Here is a 14,347-nt window from a genome sequence, read left to right as displayed (position 1 = left end):
AAGCTTGACATACATTCAAGGGCAATCTGCCCACCTGTGATTCCCAGTGACTGGTATTCAGAGGCATGATTCCTCTCACAGTGGAGGTAGAACTAGACTGGGATTAAGGTTGTATATATAAAAGAGTCTCAATTACCTGTAGTGTTTACACACCAGCTTGTCCTTCTCCCTCCTAGGCTGGAGACAGTCAACAGTATTTAAGAAGGACAGAAGCATCATTTTCCATTGTGTACACACTCATTTCATTTGATCCATTGTTGCCCCTTGCAGGTTCTGCAGGGTTTGTCTGTTTTTAACCGGGGTTTCAAAAACCTGCAACATTTATTTGCAGACAAACAATAATGAGACAAAAGAAATAGAGTTGTATACAATGAGAAGCCATGCTACTATGCATTCAATCGAACTTCCTTCCCAGTACATAAAAACAAGTATTGTGGCACATGAATGGCCTGGTTCACACACAATGCCACACCATGGTTTATTAAACTGTGGGTGAGTTATTTCGTCTTTGTTTTTGAAAGCCACCATCATTTGTTTGATCATCCAAACCTTGCCCCACAGGTGAATTGTGTTTTGTTTATAGTCAACAAACCACTATCTGAAATCATGGTTTGCTGTTGGTTTACAAACCATAGCTTTTTTTATTTATTTCTTGGCATTATGTGTGAACCCAACCCCCTAACCATGGTTTGTTTGGCCACCCTACCCCAGATGCTCACCAACTACAAAATCATGAGTTAAGAACTGCTTGAAAGTAGAAGAAAAGCCATAGTCTGTTTGATTGTTTGTGGGTCCACTTGAGGTTAGTGTTGTGGATAAACCAGGCCAAAGACAGACACATTTATTACAGCATAAGCTTTGGTGGAAATGACTGTAGCCCATGAAAGCCTATGTCATAATAAACTTTAGAGAGCTTATCTTCAATGTGCCACAAGATATGTTGTTATTAAGGAGTTGTCTTTGTTGCAACAAAGCTTTACATGGCTACCCCTCTGGAAATTCCTAAACAGTATGCTTCACATTTTTAGAAAGGACCTCTTCTGAGAAGCAGGAGTGCAGATGATTGTCCAGAAAACCACCATCCCACAACCACTGATAGCTTTTTCATAATTCAGCAAAGACATTTAAACACCAGCTCTAGGATTTCAGACAGGAAGTCTCTCTTAAACCTTACTGTAGATGTCTAGAACTGAACCCAGGGCCTTCCGCCTGAAAAAAGGAGTTGCTTTACTAGATAGCCAGCTGGGTGTGGTGGTTTGGGGGTATGAGGAGGACCTGACAGACCAGGGTTCAAATCCCCACTTGGCCATGAACCTCACTGGGTGATGTTGAGCCGATCGCACCCTTTCAGCCTCACCTACCACACAGTATTGCTATGGGGATTAAATGAGCACAGGACCCTTTGGCCCCTCAATAAAATATTTGAGGGGGTCACCCCAAGTTGATAGACATTGCCATTCAAATGTTGTGCGTGTGCCGTTTCGTGTAATCGATTGTGTGGGGCATGACTCACCTGCCTCCCCGCCCCCACCTTCTTGAATATTTTATTCAAGTTGGCATATGAGCCATGTATGCCCACGTTGAGGTCCTTGGGAGAAAAAAGTGGGTCAGAAACGCAAGAAAATAAATAAGTACATCCTCCTACTGAGCTGTGCCCCTTCCCAAGCAAGCTCGCTCTGGATTGCGAACCTTCCGATCGTTATATTTATTTCTTATCACACGCAGCGCTACGGCTGCTCGATCTAATTCTAACCTACCACCTTCCCCCGGACAGAGAAGGGGCGGGCTTTCTCGGAAGATTGGCAGCCGGTGGGCGGAGTCCGCCAAGCCGCCTTCGCTCCTTGTTCTTCTCCTCTCGTAGGTGGGCGTGGCCCGGCCGCGCGCAGTGGGCGTGGCGCTGAGCCGCGGCGGCGAAGGGGAGTCAGTTGTTCAAGAAATCGCAGGGGCGCGGGAGCCCGCAGCGCGTGCGAGCTTGGCGGGCTCTTGATTGGCTGAGGCGCGCCGGCCGGCCTTTTCGCCGCCTTACCCCCTCCCCTTCACCCTCCCCCCCCCCTCGATCCTCTCCCCGCTTTTCCTTCATTTGAGGGGAACCGTCGCGCTGAGGTAAACTGCACCTTCCTACCCTTCTGGGCAGGACCAGGAGGATGGCGGCGGCGCGGGCAGAAGCGCTGGGTCTGGGTCTGCTTGCGGGCTTTTCTTTCGGCTTCTCCTTGGTGTGAATGATGGTGAGTATCCTCTGAGAGGGGGGTGGGAACCGGGAGGCCGGATCTCTTTCCTTTTCCTCCCATGGCTCTGGTTGAGGGTGCTGCCACCCCCCTTTTAAAAAAACAACAACAACCAAGCCTTGTGTGCTGCCGACCCCTCCCATTTTGACAGGCCTAGGGTGCTCCCCACCACCACCTTAACAAGCTGAGGGCGCTGCCCCCCGATTTTGACAGGGCCACCTCTACCCCCCCCCCTTAGCGACACCTCCTTCCCCCTCGCTTTTAGGGCGGAAGAGGGGGGTTGAAATATTCGAAATATGCAAGAAATAATCCCGAATAGAAATACAATCCCAACTACAGAAGACGGGCATTTTCTCTTATCTCAACTCACCCCCCATTATCCCTTCACCCCAGCCACCAATGGGGCCCAATACATTTTGAGAGCACATTTAAAGCCCGTTTACACACACACACACACACACACACACACACAGTGTGACAAAAACTATAGTTTGCCGGGAATTGTAGCCACAACCCCAGAGTCGGCCACGACTGGACCTAATGGTCAGGGGTCCCTTTACCTTTACCAAATGGGGTAAACTCCCCCCCCCAGGATTCCTTAAAAGCAGGGGTGTGCTTTAAAATTATGGTGTGTATGCAACCTCAAAAGGCTTCAGAAGGATGAGGAAGAACCATTGGGAGCTTCACTCCACCTTAGCAGTTACTAGTTTGTAAAACTGCAGGTTGCCCCTGTAGCGAATCTTCTATGAGGCTACTAATATATGCAATAAATAATCTCCTCCCTTTCCCAATCAGAGAACCATAGGAAAGTGCAGTGCTTTTTTTCCTAAAAAAAATGTTTAGGGGTGCTCTCATTTTGACCCAAGAAAATCACCATTTTATAGTTCAAATTGGGAAAAATAAATACAGTAAATGGACAAAAGTACAAAGGTTCACAAAATGTTTAGAGGTATGTGTACCCCTGCGTATCCCCAGAGAAAAGCACTGGGAAGGTGCCTTATACTCTGTTAGACTATTGGGCCAAGTAGTTCTAGTACTATCTACACTGACTGGCAGCAGTTCTCTGGGGATTTCAGGCAGGGGACATTCCCAGCTCTACCTGCAGATGCTAGCTGTTGAACCAGGGGCTTTCTGCATGCAAAGCAATTGCTTTGCCGCTCAGCTATGGGTGCTCCTGATGAACACAGGAATCTGCCTGATATTGACTCAAGACTCATTGGTCCATCTAGCTCTATGTTGTCTACATGCAGCAGCTTCCCAAGGTTTCAGGCAGGGCTTTCTTCCAGCCCTTCCTGGAGATGTTGGGGATTGAGCCCCAGGATCTTCTGCATGCAAGGAAGGTGTTCTGCCACTCAGCTGCAATAAGCCCTTCCCCATCTCCCTATGAAAAGAGGTTTTGTGTGTGTTTTGAGGCACCATTCAAAGCTGGCCACCTGTCAGATTCTTAGTGGAACAAGGAATTTGACAGTTGGCTGGCTTTGAATGATGCCTCTTGCACAAATACATGTGCTCTCACCCACCCACAAACCGTCACTCTTCTCTTTCTACTTCTCCTATGGGGTAGGTCTCAGTGGTAGAGCACCTGCTTTGCCTGTAGAAGGTTCCAGGTTGAATCCCCAGCATCTCCAGTTAAATTGTTCAGTGGCAGTTTTGTGGCAATGTTATTAATATTATTAATAGTTAAAAGAATTTGACAGGTGGCTGGTTTTGAATGGTGTGTCTCTCTCTCACACAAACACACAGGCTCTTCTCAGGGCTAAAAATACTTGTCAATAGCTTGGTGCCCCTAACAATAACAAATAAGCAAGCCTCATCCTTGATGCTGCTCCTTGCAGTACGCACTAAATATATGTTATATAGGCAATTTCTGTTCAATCTCAGTTCTTTCTCTGTGGGTGGGGGGAAGGTATGCAGTGTATATTATTTTCTGCTTGGTAACTACTGAGTTCCTTGAACTTTAGGAACATCAAATGGAGTTGGAAAGGGCTTCTAGATTTGATACTGTCAAGTTTGAACTCTTGCATCTCTTTTTATAGAAGTTAAGCACTTAGCCCTTCTTCCTCTTAATACATGCTCTTCCCAAGCAACTTAACTTCACAGGGTTGCTAGAAAGATGAACTGAACATTTAATAAACACTATTTGAATCCCTAGGTTCCCTTCTCAGTCCCCCTAATTCTTAAACTGGTTGTCTCTTACTGATGCAGAGTAAAAATGTTCTAATAAATAAACATATCCCAAAATTCAGGTATAAAATTGTAAGTTGTTGATTAGAAAGAAACTTAAAACATGGTCTTCTTTCTAGTATATACAGTATACTGGTTCAGGACAGTTAGTTTTGTTGATAGTGAAGCTTTCTGGATTTGATCAAAGGTCCATCTTGCCCTCCATTCTGTTTCCAACAGTGATCACTTGGAAAGTTCTAGAAAGCTTTCAGAGCACAATGGCGGTGGCAATAATCTACACTGTTGGGAGCATGCACAACTGTTTCATGAAGCATGTCTAAGAGTCTAGTATGGTTATGAAGTTTTGCTCAATAGTCAAATGCACACTTAGCCCTTATGCTATCTGTTGATTACATAATGAGGACATGTATGGGATGTTGGGGAGGGGCAGCACCTCTGGTGGGGCACAAGTTGTGCTCCTACTGGAGTAGTTTGTCCACCTTTGAGCCCTACCCTGCAACAGCAGCCATATCTTGGGAATAGCTTCAACTGACCATCTATACCAGGTGAGGATAGCTGATGGGTCTCAACCCCTTGGTGAGTTAGGGAGTTCTGCATGCGAAGACCGGCTCTGGCAGATTGAGCGGATGAGGCTAATTGTGGGTCCAATGATCAAGAAGACAGTTTCTGCACATGCTGTAGAGGGAAATGAGGAGCAGATAGGGCTTGTTAACCTGGTTAGCCCATCTAGGAGAACCTCCACTGCCTTGTGGGATATCTTTGGGACAAGAAAAGGCTAAGGGGTAAACCATACACAAATCTTGGGTCGAGTCCCTAGGGTGGTTGGGTGATACCTTGTACGTCTCCTTCTGGCAACTCCTGCAGCCAAGCTGGTGCCAAATGTGCTGCTCTATTTACATTTTGACCACATCAGCAAGGCTGAGTGTGGGGTCTTGTTGTTTGGGCAGCTCAAGACCTCCATACACACTGCCCAAGCTTGCACTCCAGGGAGGTCATTTCAATGCTACTAACACAGTGATTTGACTCCTACCACCACCCGGAGGTGCACTCTATTGTCTCTCGAGACAGACAGATGCTAACAACATAATAGGGACATACATTAATGAGCATTTTACTAGATACAGAAGAGATTCATCATTTTATACACAATGCTGTTGAGTTTACAAGTACTTAAGCCAAAGTAGTGCAACCTTTTGTTTGTATGATAGTTTGCTTTAACAGCTTTTTCCTGTTAATTGGCATAACATTTTTTAAGGTGCAGCAGCTTGCAGCTCCACCTCTAATCTTAGGTATACTTATAATAACTGTTTGAATAAAAACAATATGAAAGGCACTATTTTGAATGCTAAAAATATATGTAAGCCTTGCTATGTATTTGAGTTAGCAAATAAAGTTTAAGCTTAATGAGCAAGTATTACATATATATATCCATTTTCATTTCTTCCAGATCATATATATTTTTCTGTGTAACACAGAAAGGTCCAAAAAATAGTCATCTTTACCTATGGGCTCACTTACTGTCCTCAGTTCTTTGAATTATAAATGTGCATATACATATGATGGATTCCTTTATGTACCACATCACTGTTGCCTGTGTTTATTTAATCAGAATTGTTATCCCTCTGCAGTAGGCTGCTGATGCCTAACTGAAAAGCAGACTCGACACTCTCATTCACATGTACCTCTTTCATGGTTGTATGTGTTGTAGTGGCAGTAATTTCTCAAAATCTGTGCCTTGTTCAAACACTGCTCCCCAAGTACAGCCTGAATCAGGGGTCAGCAGACTTTTTCAGCAGAGGGCCGGTCCACTGTCCCTCAGACCTTGTGGGGGACCGGACTATATTTTTTTAAATAAAAAATGAACGAATTCCTATACCCCACAAATAACCCAGAGATGCATTTTAAATAAAAGCACATATTCTTCTCATGTAAAAACACCAGGCAGGCCCCACAAATAACCCAGAGATGCATTTTAAATAAAAGGAAACATTCTACTCATGTAAAAACACGCTGATTCCAGGACCGTCCGCATGCCGGATTGAGAAGGCGATTGGGCCGGATCTGGTCCCCGGGCCTTAGTTTGCCTACCCATGGCCTAAATCAACATATGAAGCTGCTTTATACCAAGTAATTCCATTGGTCCATCTAGCTTTATATTGCCTTCAGTGTCTGCCAACAGCTTTCTAGAGTATCCAACAGAGGTTTGCCCCCACCATGTACTGCTGAGACTACAGAAGCTGCCATACAGTCATAGCCAGTTGTGTAATTTACTTCTTCTTCCTGAATCAGTAGGATATTTTACAGGATAAGTTAAGCCTGGAAAGTACATTGAGTTTGTTTCTGACATTATTGCTATGTACCAAGGGAAAAATTACTGTGCAGTTAAATGATGGGTCTGGCATATCAGGTTAAAGATACAGCTAATCCAGGTTAAGGATTCAGCTCTCAAACTTGCTTGCTTTAAATAGCTGCTGCTGCTACAGAGTAAACATACACACTGAAGCAGTCTTCCCATCGAGAAGATTAACTCTTCTCTTTCAAGGAAGACAAACCTTTATACTGGAGTAGAAAACCATTTTTCTATTGGGGGAATATTGATGCACAGAATGATGTCAACTGGGGGCCCTATTGTCAGCTATTGGCTGTCCATCCATGTTTTCAAAGGCATTCCTCCTTGGGCAGGAGGCTGCCCAGTATTGGACAGCCTCCTGCCTTAGCAGAGCTTTGAAAGTGGATTGGGCTGGCAGACAACAGTGTGACCTGTGTATCCAGTGAACTAGATGAAATTAAGCAACTGGGTTGTAGGGTTTCCACCCCTGCATTATGCAGCATACAGAGAGATAATTTAGAATAGCTTTGCTGCTGGTGGTGCTGGTGCTGCTGCTGGTGATAACAACAGTAATACATTAATTTAGGGAGTTACCTGCTGCATTTGCCTTATGACTATCTATCTCCGCTTGCTGCTGTTGCAACTCACTTTCTGTCTTTAGGTTTCCAGGCTTGTTTCCTCAGGTCAGTAGGTAGAGAGAGAGTCTGCTTACTGGCCTGAGAAGAGAGGTAGTTGCTATAGCATTGCACCATGGGAGTGCAGTGAAGCAATAGGTTGACTATTCTTGTGGGTCCCTGCCTGCTGTCTTGGCTTGCCAAAAGGAGCTGTGATAGGCTGGATCACCCCTAGCCTGGGTATGCTCTGTCTTTGCTATCTGGGAGAAGGGTAGACAGGAGATGAAGCATATTTTTGTGTCATTTTGGAAGTGGGTCTGTGGTTGGTATTCTGGATGTAATATATGTTTGCTTCAGGCAGCACAGCTGGTACTCCAGATTAGTTGACCTATTTCTGCATGTCATACATTTGATTTGATTTCATCTAGCCTTTAAGGTATGTCTGGGGAACCTGGGACCTGGATGCCTCCCTGCCTGGCCCTTGGAACTTTGCCTAGACCAAGTCCCCTTCCTAGGCCACACCCCTTCTGCCCAGCACACAGCTCCCACTGACCCTGCTCAATGCCCTCTGACTGCTTCCCTGGCTGGAAAGTGTTCTGAAACTGTAATTATGTATTTTGCTTGCTTGGATGGGGAACAAAAATATATGTGTGTGTTGGAGTGTGCATAGAAAACCCAGAGTTTGTGGTGGTTGAAATATACCCTTTTGTACAAGGTTAGAGTCCCATCCATTGCTCTGCCCACTTTTGCTTCTGGTCCCGCCCACCACTGGCATGTGGCCTGGAAAGCTGCCCTTGAGGGAATGCGACCCTCAATCTGAAAAAGGTACGCAAGACTCTGCTGGTGCTGTTTTCTAGTCATAGGAATTCAGTAATTAATGAGAAAAAGTGATGAGAAAACATAAACTTTTTTCAAACATAACAACTGGATTAGTTCGGAAGTGGATACATAGTTCTGCTGTCTTGGCTGCATTGATTAAGAACTCCTGCTGGGTAGGATCAGTGTCATTTATGTTGAGTAGGCTTAACAACTTTCATGCTGATATAAATGCCAAGGCCTTGTTTCCATGTGAGCTCCCAGTGGTGAGGCCAAATGGGTATATTCAGTAGTGGGATTTCCACTTGCTGCTGCCATGTAGGCAAAACTTCTTAAAGAATAATAAAAAGCTTATATAACTATAGGGGCTAGGACTTGAAAAAAGGAGAGTGTGGGTGGGAAAGAATTGCTGTGCTTTTAGATGTGTAAAGATGGAAGAAAACTTAGTCATGAGCCTTAGGGAAGCAGAACTGGAAGTAAAACTTTAAAGATGGTGACAAGTGACTGACAATCTTAAGTGACTTCTTGTCACGAAGTAAATGGCTTATGTGGCAATTACCTGTTCCTCCTTTTTAGTGTTCTTAGGTCACCAACCAATCTCTAGGTATTTTTAAAAGCAGTATTCAATGTTTCTGCCTTGTAGACTCAAAATCACAGGGTAACATAATGCCTCTTGTGTATCCAGACATAATTGGTAAGCACAGTCTCTTTTGAACAAGGCTCCAATAGGGAGTTACATACATTATACTTTGAGGGAATACTTTCCGTATTGACTTATTTACTGAGGAATCTCTGCAGAGGATTCTGTGAGTTTGCTGTAAAGTCATGTGAATTGTATCACTTCAGAATCAAGGGGGGGGGCTCATAAGATTGAATGCTTCTTCAGGCAAAAAACCCCCCAAACATTCTCTGCATATAGGAAGCTAGCATCCTAGGGAGAATGCTTGGTTAGAACCCTTCTCCCAGTCCCGACCACCTAGCTTTAGTGTGCAGGCATTTTTATGAGTAGGAGTACTCTGTAATGGTGAGCCTTCAATCTGCAGTGTGGAATATATATCACAGCTGCAGCTATACTTTCTTATCTGCAGTTTCTGTGAACTGTAGTTTTCATAGCATGGCCTAGGCCCTAGAATCTACCTGCACATTGCATGGGAACATTGGTAGTAAGCAGGGAAGTGCTTCTCAGTGAAAAGCCCCTCCTAAGCTTACAGGGAACCCCATATTTGGAAAGTGGTCAATTTAAAGTCGGATGAAGCTGACTGAGAAGATGGCAGGCCAGCAGCTCTGTGTCTACTTAAGGAAAAGATGATGACATAGCTGCAAAGTTAGACTTAGGAAGGATGGGCATTTTTGTTCCTTGTTATTGTATTATTAGTTTTTCATTAAATTAATAAAAAATATGTTCTCACACAGCCTTCCACACATACAGTTGTTCAATGAATTGCTTTTCCAATACAGCCCTGTTAGCTAAGGGCTGCAAACTCAATTTGCTGTTTTAAGAAACACATTAGAGAAACAAGACACAGATGGTGATGCAGAGTCTCTGGATTTTTGAATGGGTACTTAAACTTTAAGGGGTTTGGACACATGAAATATGCTTTTGTCTATGAAAGGTTCTTGCCTGTGGAAGGCTATTTCACAGAAATCAGTTTGAGGCCTAATCACCATCAGTGGTTAAGCCATTTATATGAAGTGGTTCTCTTCTTCTGTTGTGATTTGAACTAAACCATTGTAAAACTTCTTGCAGCATATTGCAAGGGACTGTGAGATTCTGAGTAGGAAGCTGAAGGAACTTGGAGCACAGGTGGTCATTTTATCACTCCTTCCTATTGAAGGTCATGGCCCAGGAAAAGAACAAGATACTAGAAGTAAACAACTGGCTGTGCAGATAATGTCATTGGAAAACAGAGGTTGGATGTCCATTTTACAGATTATTTAGTAGCAATTTTTGCATTGCAGGGGTTGTAAGTGAGTGCCCGGTGCTGCCCAGATTTTGTAGAAACCAGAAAAAATGTGATATTTAAATTGATAGTGTAGTTTGTGACTTTGAACCACTAACATCAAAAATCAGGTGATTCAAAATGGCATCTTGATTCAAAATGGCAGCATGCATCCAAACCACGATGAAGAGTGCCACCGTCAGCTCTGGAGCCCTCATGCTGCATTTGGCAATAATATCTTGAGCGACAGCTGAACCTAAGCCAAAAAATGGGCAAAGTAATTTCAGTCATGTTTCGGTCTACCATATTGATGCCCAAAATGATGCCCAGCATCCAGACCTTGATGAAAACTGCTGCCCCCAGCTTGTGAACCCTTGTACTAAGTTGGGCAACAATATTTCATGAGGTGGCCAATTTTTTTCCAAACCATGGGTAAAGCCATTCCAAAGTCACCTTTTGGTCCACCAGCTTGATTGAAAATGACATCCAAACATCAACATAGACCTCCACCTGAGGATCCTTCATGCCAGGTTTGGCAATGATATCTCAAGGTGTGACTGGGCCTACGTCAAAAAACAGGCAATGTACTGTCAAACTGATGTTTGGTGCCCAGTGTCCAAACAGCAATGATATTTTCTGCCCCTCTTTGGAACCTCTCATGCTGAGTTTGGTGATGGTATCTCGAGAGGTGGCCAAACATATGCCAAAAAATAGGTCATGCCAAAGTCATGCTTCAGTTCACTATATTGATTCAAAATGGTGACAATCATCAAGGCAGTGATGAACACCTACCCCCCTTTGGAAATTCTTAGGCTGAGTTTGGGAATGGTATCTCAAGAAGCGTCCAAATGTATAGAGAGCAAGCAAATGGACATGCAAACAGCTAAATCGTGTTCCAAAATATATAGCAGATTTTAATTCTAAAAAAAATTCATGTGCCTTGAATCTTGTAGTCCTCCTTAGCAGATGGCATCAGTAGTTCCTGGCTTTTGAAGCTCTTTGTTACAGAGGTAGTTAGGGGTGCTGGGGGAACAATAGCATAAAAAGTCATCTCTCTTGTTCTTGTTGTTGCCTGACCAGGTCTGCAGTTGCCACAGGGAAATAGGATCCCCTTCCCTAGAACAGTGTTACCAAGCACAAGGCCTGAGTAATACATTTCATTCTTATCCAATGGAGGCAGGAGCCTCTTCTTACCTGGGCAGATGGTAAATTGGGGGTTTTGTCCCTAGAAAGCTGAAGGGAAATGTGATCATGCTGTTGTGAACAAAAACAAGGGGATAATTTACTCAGCAAGCTTGCCTCCATTGGTAGGTACTGTATGTGTGTGTATGAGAGAGAGAGAGAGAGAGAGAGAGAGAGAGAGAGAAAGGAAAGCAAGCAAGCAAGGAATCTGATAATCTGCTTGGTACAATGCAAGCAAAATATTAAAAGATTAGAGTTATCTTATGAAATACACTTGTATGAATTTACTTGTTGCATTATCCCAAAGTGCAGTAAAGTGCAAATGCTGGCTTATGCCTATACTTTCCCATCATTTTAGCAGCTACTGGTAGCTGCTTGATAGCCCAGGGCAGGTCAAGGCTTCCTTAGAATGCTGAACCTCCTGCAGAATGTAACATGAATTTCTTAGATGGTAGGTCAGCAAGTGCAAGGCAGACTACAGTTAAATTTATTTTGCAGATAATATTCCTTCACTTTGTTAGCACCTACTCATATGTCCCCTGTACACTCCAAGTACTGGACTTACATCCTTACGTTGTAAGGTACCCTGCACTTTTTGTAGCTTGGGTGTCTGTTATATGATATCAGCAAAGCTTTCTGCAGCTTGACTGTCCTGTTAGCGCTCACCAACACTGGCTTTATGTGCTCTGTCTTTTAGATATTCCTATCGGTGTAGTACCAGTGATAACTCTTATCCAGGACTTCACAATTCGCAGATGGTTGCTTAGTGGACTTGAAGTGTTGAGACGTTCTGAAAATTAATGGACTGATTAAAGCAATTTGCAAACTCCAGGTATCGTTAAGGCCATGAATGGCCATGTTCTCTTTTCCTCTCCTTTATCAGAGAACTTAGTAGTTCTTAAGAACATTAAATGGCTTTTAGATGGAGAGCTTCCTGAAGGTGGGTGTAGAGAACCTATGTGTTTTTAACTCTTTCATTTCCCACAGTTGACTCAAGCTCTCTTTGATTAGCTCTTTGTTCCCAGTGTTGATTTCACTGCTTGTATGGTGGCTTGCCTTTTCAGTCCTGGAATATTTGTGAGAAAAGTTAAACCTAGAGGCCTTCTGGACTTCTAGCATTCCTGGGCATTTAGTATTAATAATGGAGGCAGCATATCCTACAGTGTTTGCAGAATGGAACTCAATGAGCTTTTTGTTAGAGTGCATTCATTATTTCTCAGGGTTCTTGTAACTGGCATGCGTGTGCGGGCTAAAAGCTGTTGATGGGGGCAGATGGAGGAATTCCAGTGGTTTGGGTAACTGAACTGCAGAGATGGATATTGTCAATCCCACAGGGCTTTTTTGTTCATTTCAAGGTAACCAGCTGGTTTTGAGTCACTTGTCAGAATGGTATAATTTTCCCAACTGTGTATGGAACATTTTGTAAAATTATGCTAGCTTGCATCTGGATTTTCTCCCCACCCCCTTTCTATTAAAAATCAAATGACTTTAGCACAGCTGGGCACAAATTTGAATGTGGTTGGTTTAAACAGCCTTTAAAATCAAAAGCATTAGTCTCAGGGTGGTGATATGATGACATCAAACATAAGATAAAAAGGAAAGGGTTATAATATTACGGGACTCACATACAAACGGCTTCTTTTTCTTGGGCACCCATAGTAGAAATCTGGCCCATCTTAGTTGAACCTCTGCTTCTGTTCTGTCTCCTGGCTTTGATCACCAAGGGAAAAATAGCAGTTCTACTGCAGAGTCTAAAGTGCGTATGTTTAGGCTTGCTGTGTGATGTTCAGAGTAGATTTCTTTTTTAAAATAGGTTTCTGTTATCTTTCATTACAGGTGTGAAGTAAAAATGGTGCAAAAATATCAGTCTCCTGTTAGGGTCTACAAATACCCATTTGAGCTGGTCATGGCGGTAAGTGATATTTCTCATTAATTCTCGGGTGTCTTTCATAGCTTTAGAGGCTCAAAAAAATATTCAGAAGCCTCTGATTTTTGTGGTATTCAGAGTTATGATGTGTTGATTTGCAGTATATGAAAGGTTTATATCTGTTCTTTTGGTTAAACTTTCTGTAGGATCAACCTGTAATTGGGTTTCTTGTCATAAGATACCATAATTTCACAACTTCACAAAAAAATATTTCTAACTTCTTTGTCATCCAGTGCTGAATTTATTTGTAGTAATTATCAGAAAGGAATGTAAAAAATTAGATTTGGAAAGTTTAGCAGTCATAAGATTAAAAGGCAGGTACTGTAGGAATAAATGGAATGTTTTCACCATGAATATAGGTAAGAAGTGGTTCTCTCAAGGATTTGTATTGGGACCACTTCTTTTATTTAACGTTTTCATTAATAATTTGGAGATAGGAGTGAGCAGTGAGGTAGTCAAGTTTACTAACGATGTAAACTTGTGGTAAAAGTTACAGTGGTAAAAACAAAAAAGGGACTGCTAGGAGCTCCAAAATAATCTCTCCAAACTGGGTGAATGGGTAGTAAAAAGGCAAATGTGGTTCAGTGCAAGGTGTAAAATGATGTATATTGGGGCAAAAATTGTAACTTCACATTTACATGAAATGGGGTGTGAACTGATGACTAAGCAGGAAATAATTATTGGATAATGGTGAATAGTTTGATGAAAATGTTAATCCAGTGTGTGGTAGCTGTGAAAAAGGCACATCACATTTTAGGGGCCATTAGGAAAGGGGCTGGAAATAATTTATTATTTATGGTGCAACTGCCCTTGGAATACAGTTCACAGTTCTGGTTGCTGGCCCTCAAAAGATATTGTAGAGCTGGTAAAAGTGTAAAAAGAGCAACCAAAATGATGAAGAGGCTGGAGCAACTCCCAAATGAGCAATAGTTACAGGTTACAAGTCTTAGTTTTTTTTAAAAAGGTGAATAAGGGCTGGGAAGGAACATAAGTGTATAACATTATATATGATGTGGAGAATATGGATAGAGGTAGTTTTTTCTTCATAATACTAGAACCTGGGGTTAGTCAATGAAACTGAATTTTGGAATTTACAAGAACTATAAAATAAAGTACTTCTCCATACAGTG

The 14,347-nt window shown here is 42.9% G+C and overlaps 1 protein-coding gene across 3 annotated transcripts in view; it reads left to right on the top strand.

The window, feature by feature from the left end:
• The first annotated feature begins 1,950 nt into the window (after positions 1-1,950).
• Positions 1,951-14,347, top strand: part of SEC14L5 (SEC14 like lipid binding 5) — a 40,395-nt gene continuing 27,998 nt past the window's right edge. The window contains exons 1-3 of one of the 3 annotated variants that reach the window (XM_053364621.1): positions 1,951-2,225; positions 11,988-12,122; positions 13,127-13,202. In XM_053364621.1, coding sequence (XP_053220596.1) covers positions 13,140-13,202 — 63 coding nt within the window. In that variant the 5' untranslated portion in view covers positions 1,951-2,225; positions 11,988-12,122; positions 13,127-13,139. Of the gene's footprint in view, positions 2,226-11,987; positions 12,123-12,165; positions 12,231-13,126; positions 13,203-14,347 lie in introns of those variants that run through there. The other 2 variants (XM_053364622.1, XM_053364623.1) reach the window with 2 other exon arrangements.

This window comes from Podarcis raffonei, chromosome 14 (genome assembly GCF_027172205.1).
Source record: "Podarcis raffonei isolate rPodRaf1 chromosome 14, rPodRaf1.pri, whole genome shotgun sequence".
NCBI lineage: Eukaryota > Metazoa > Chordata > Lepidosauria > Squamata > Lacertidae > Podarcis > Podarcis raffonei.
This window is presented reverse-complemented; position numbering and strand designations above follow the sequence as displayed.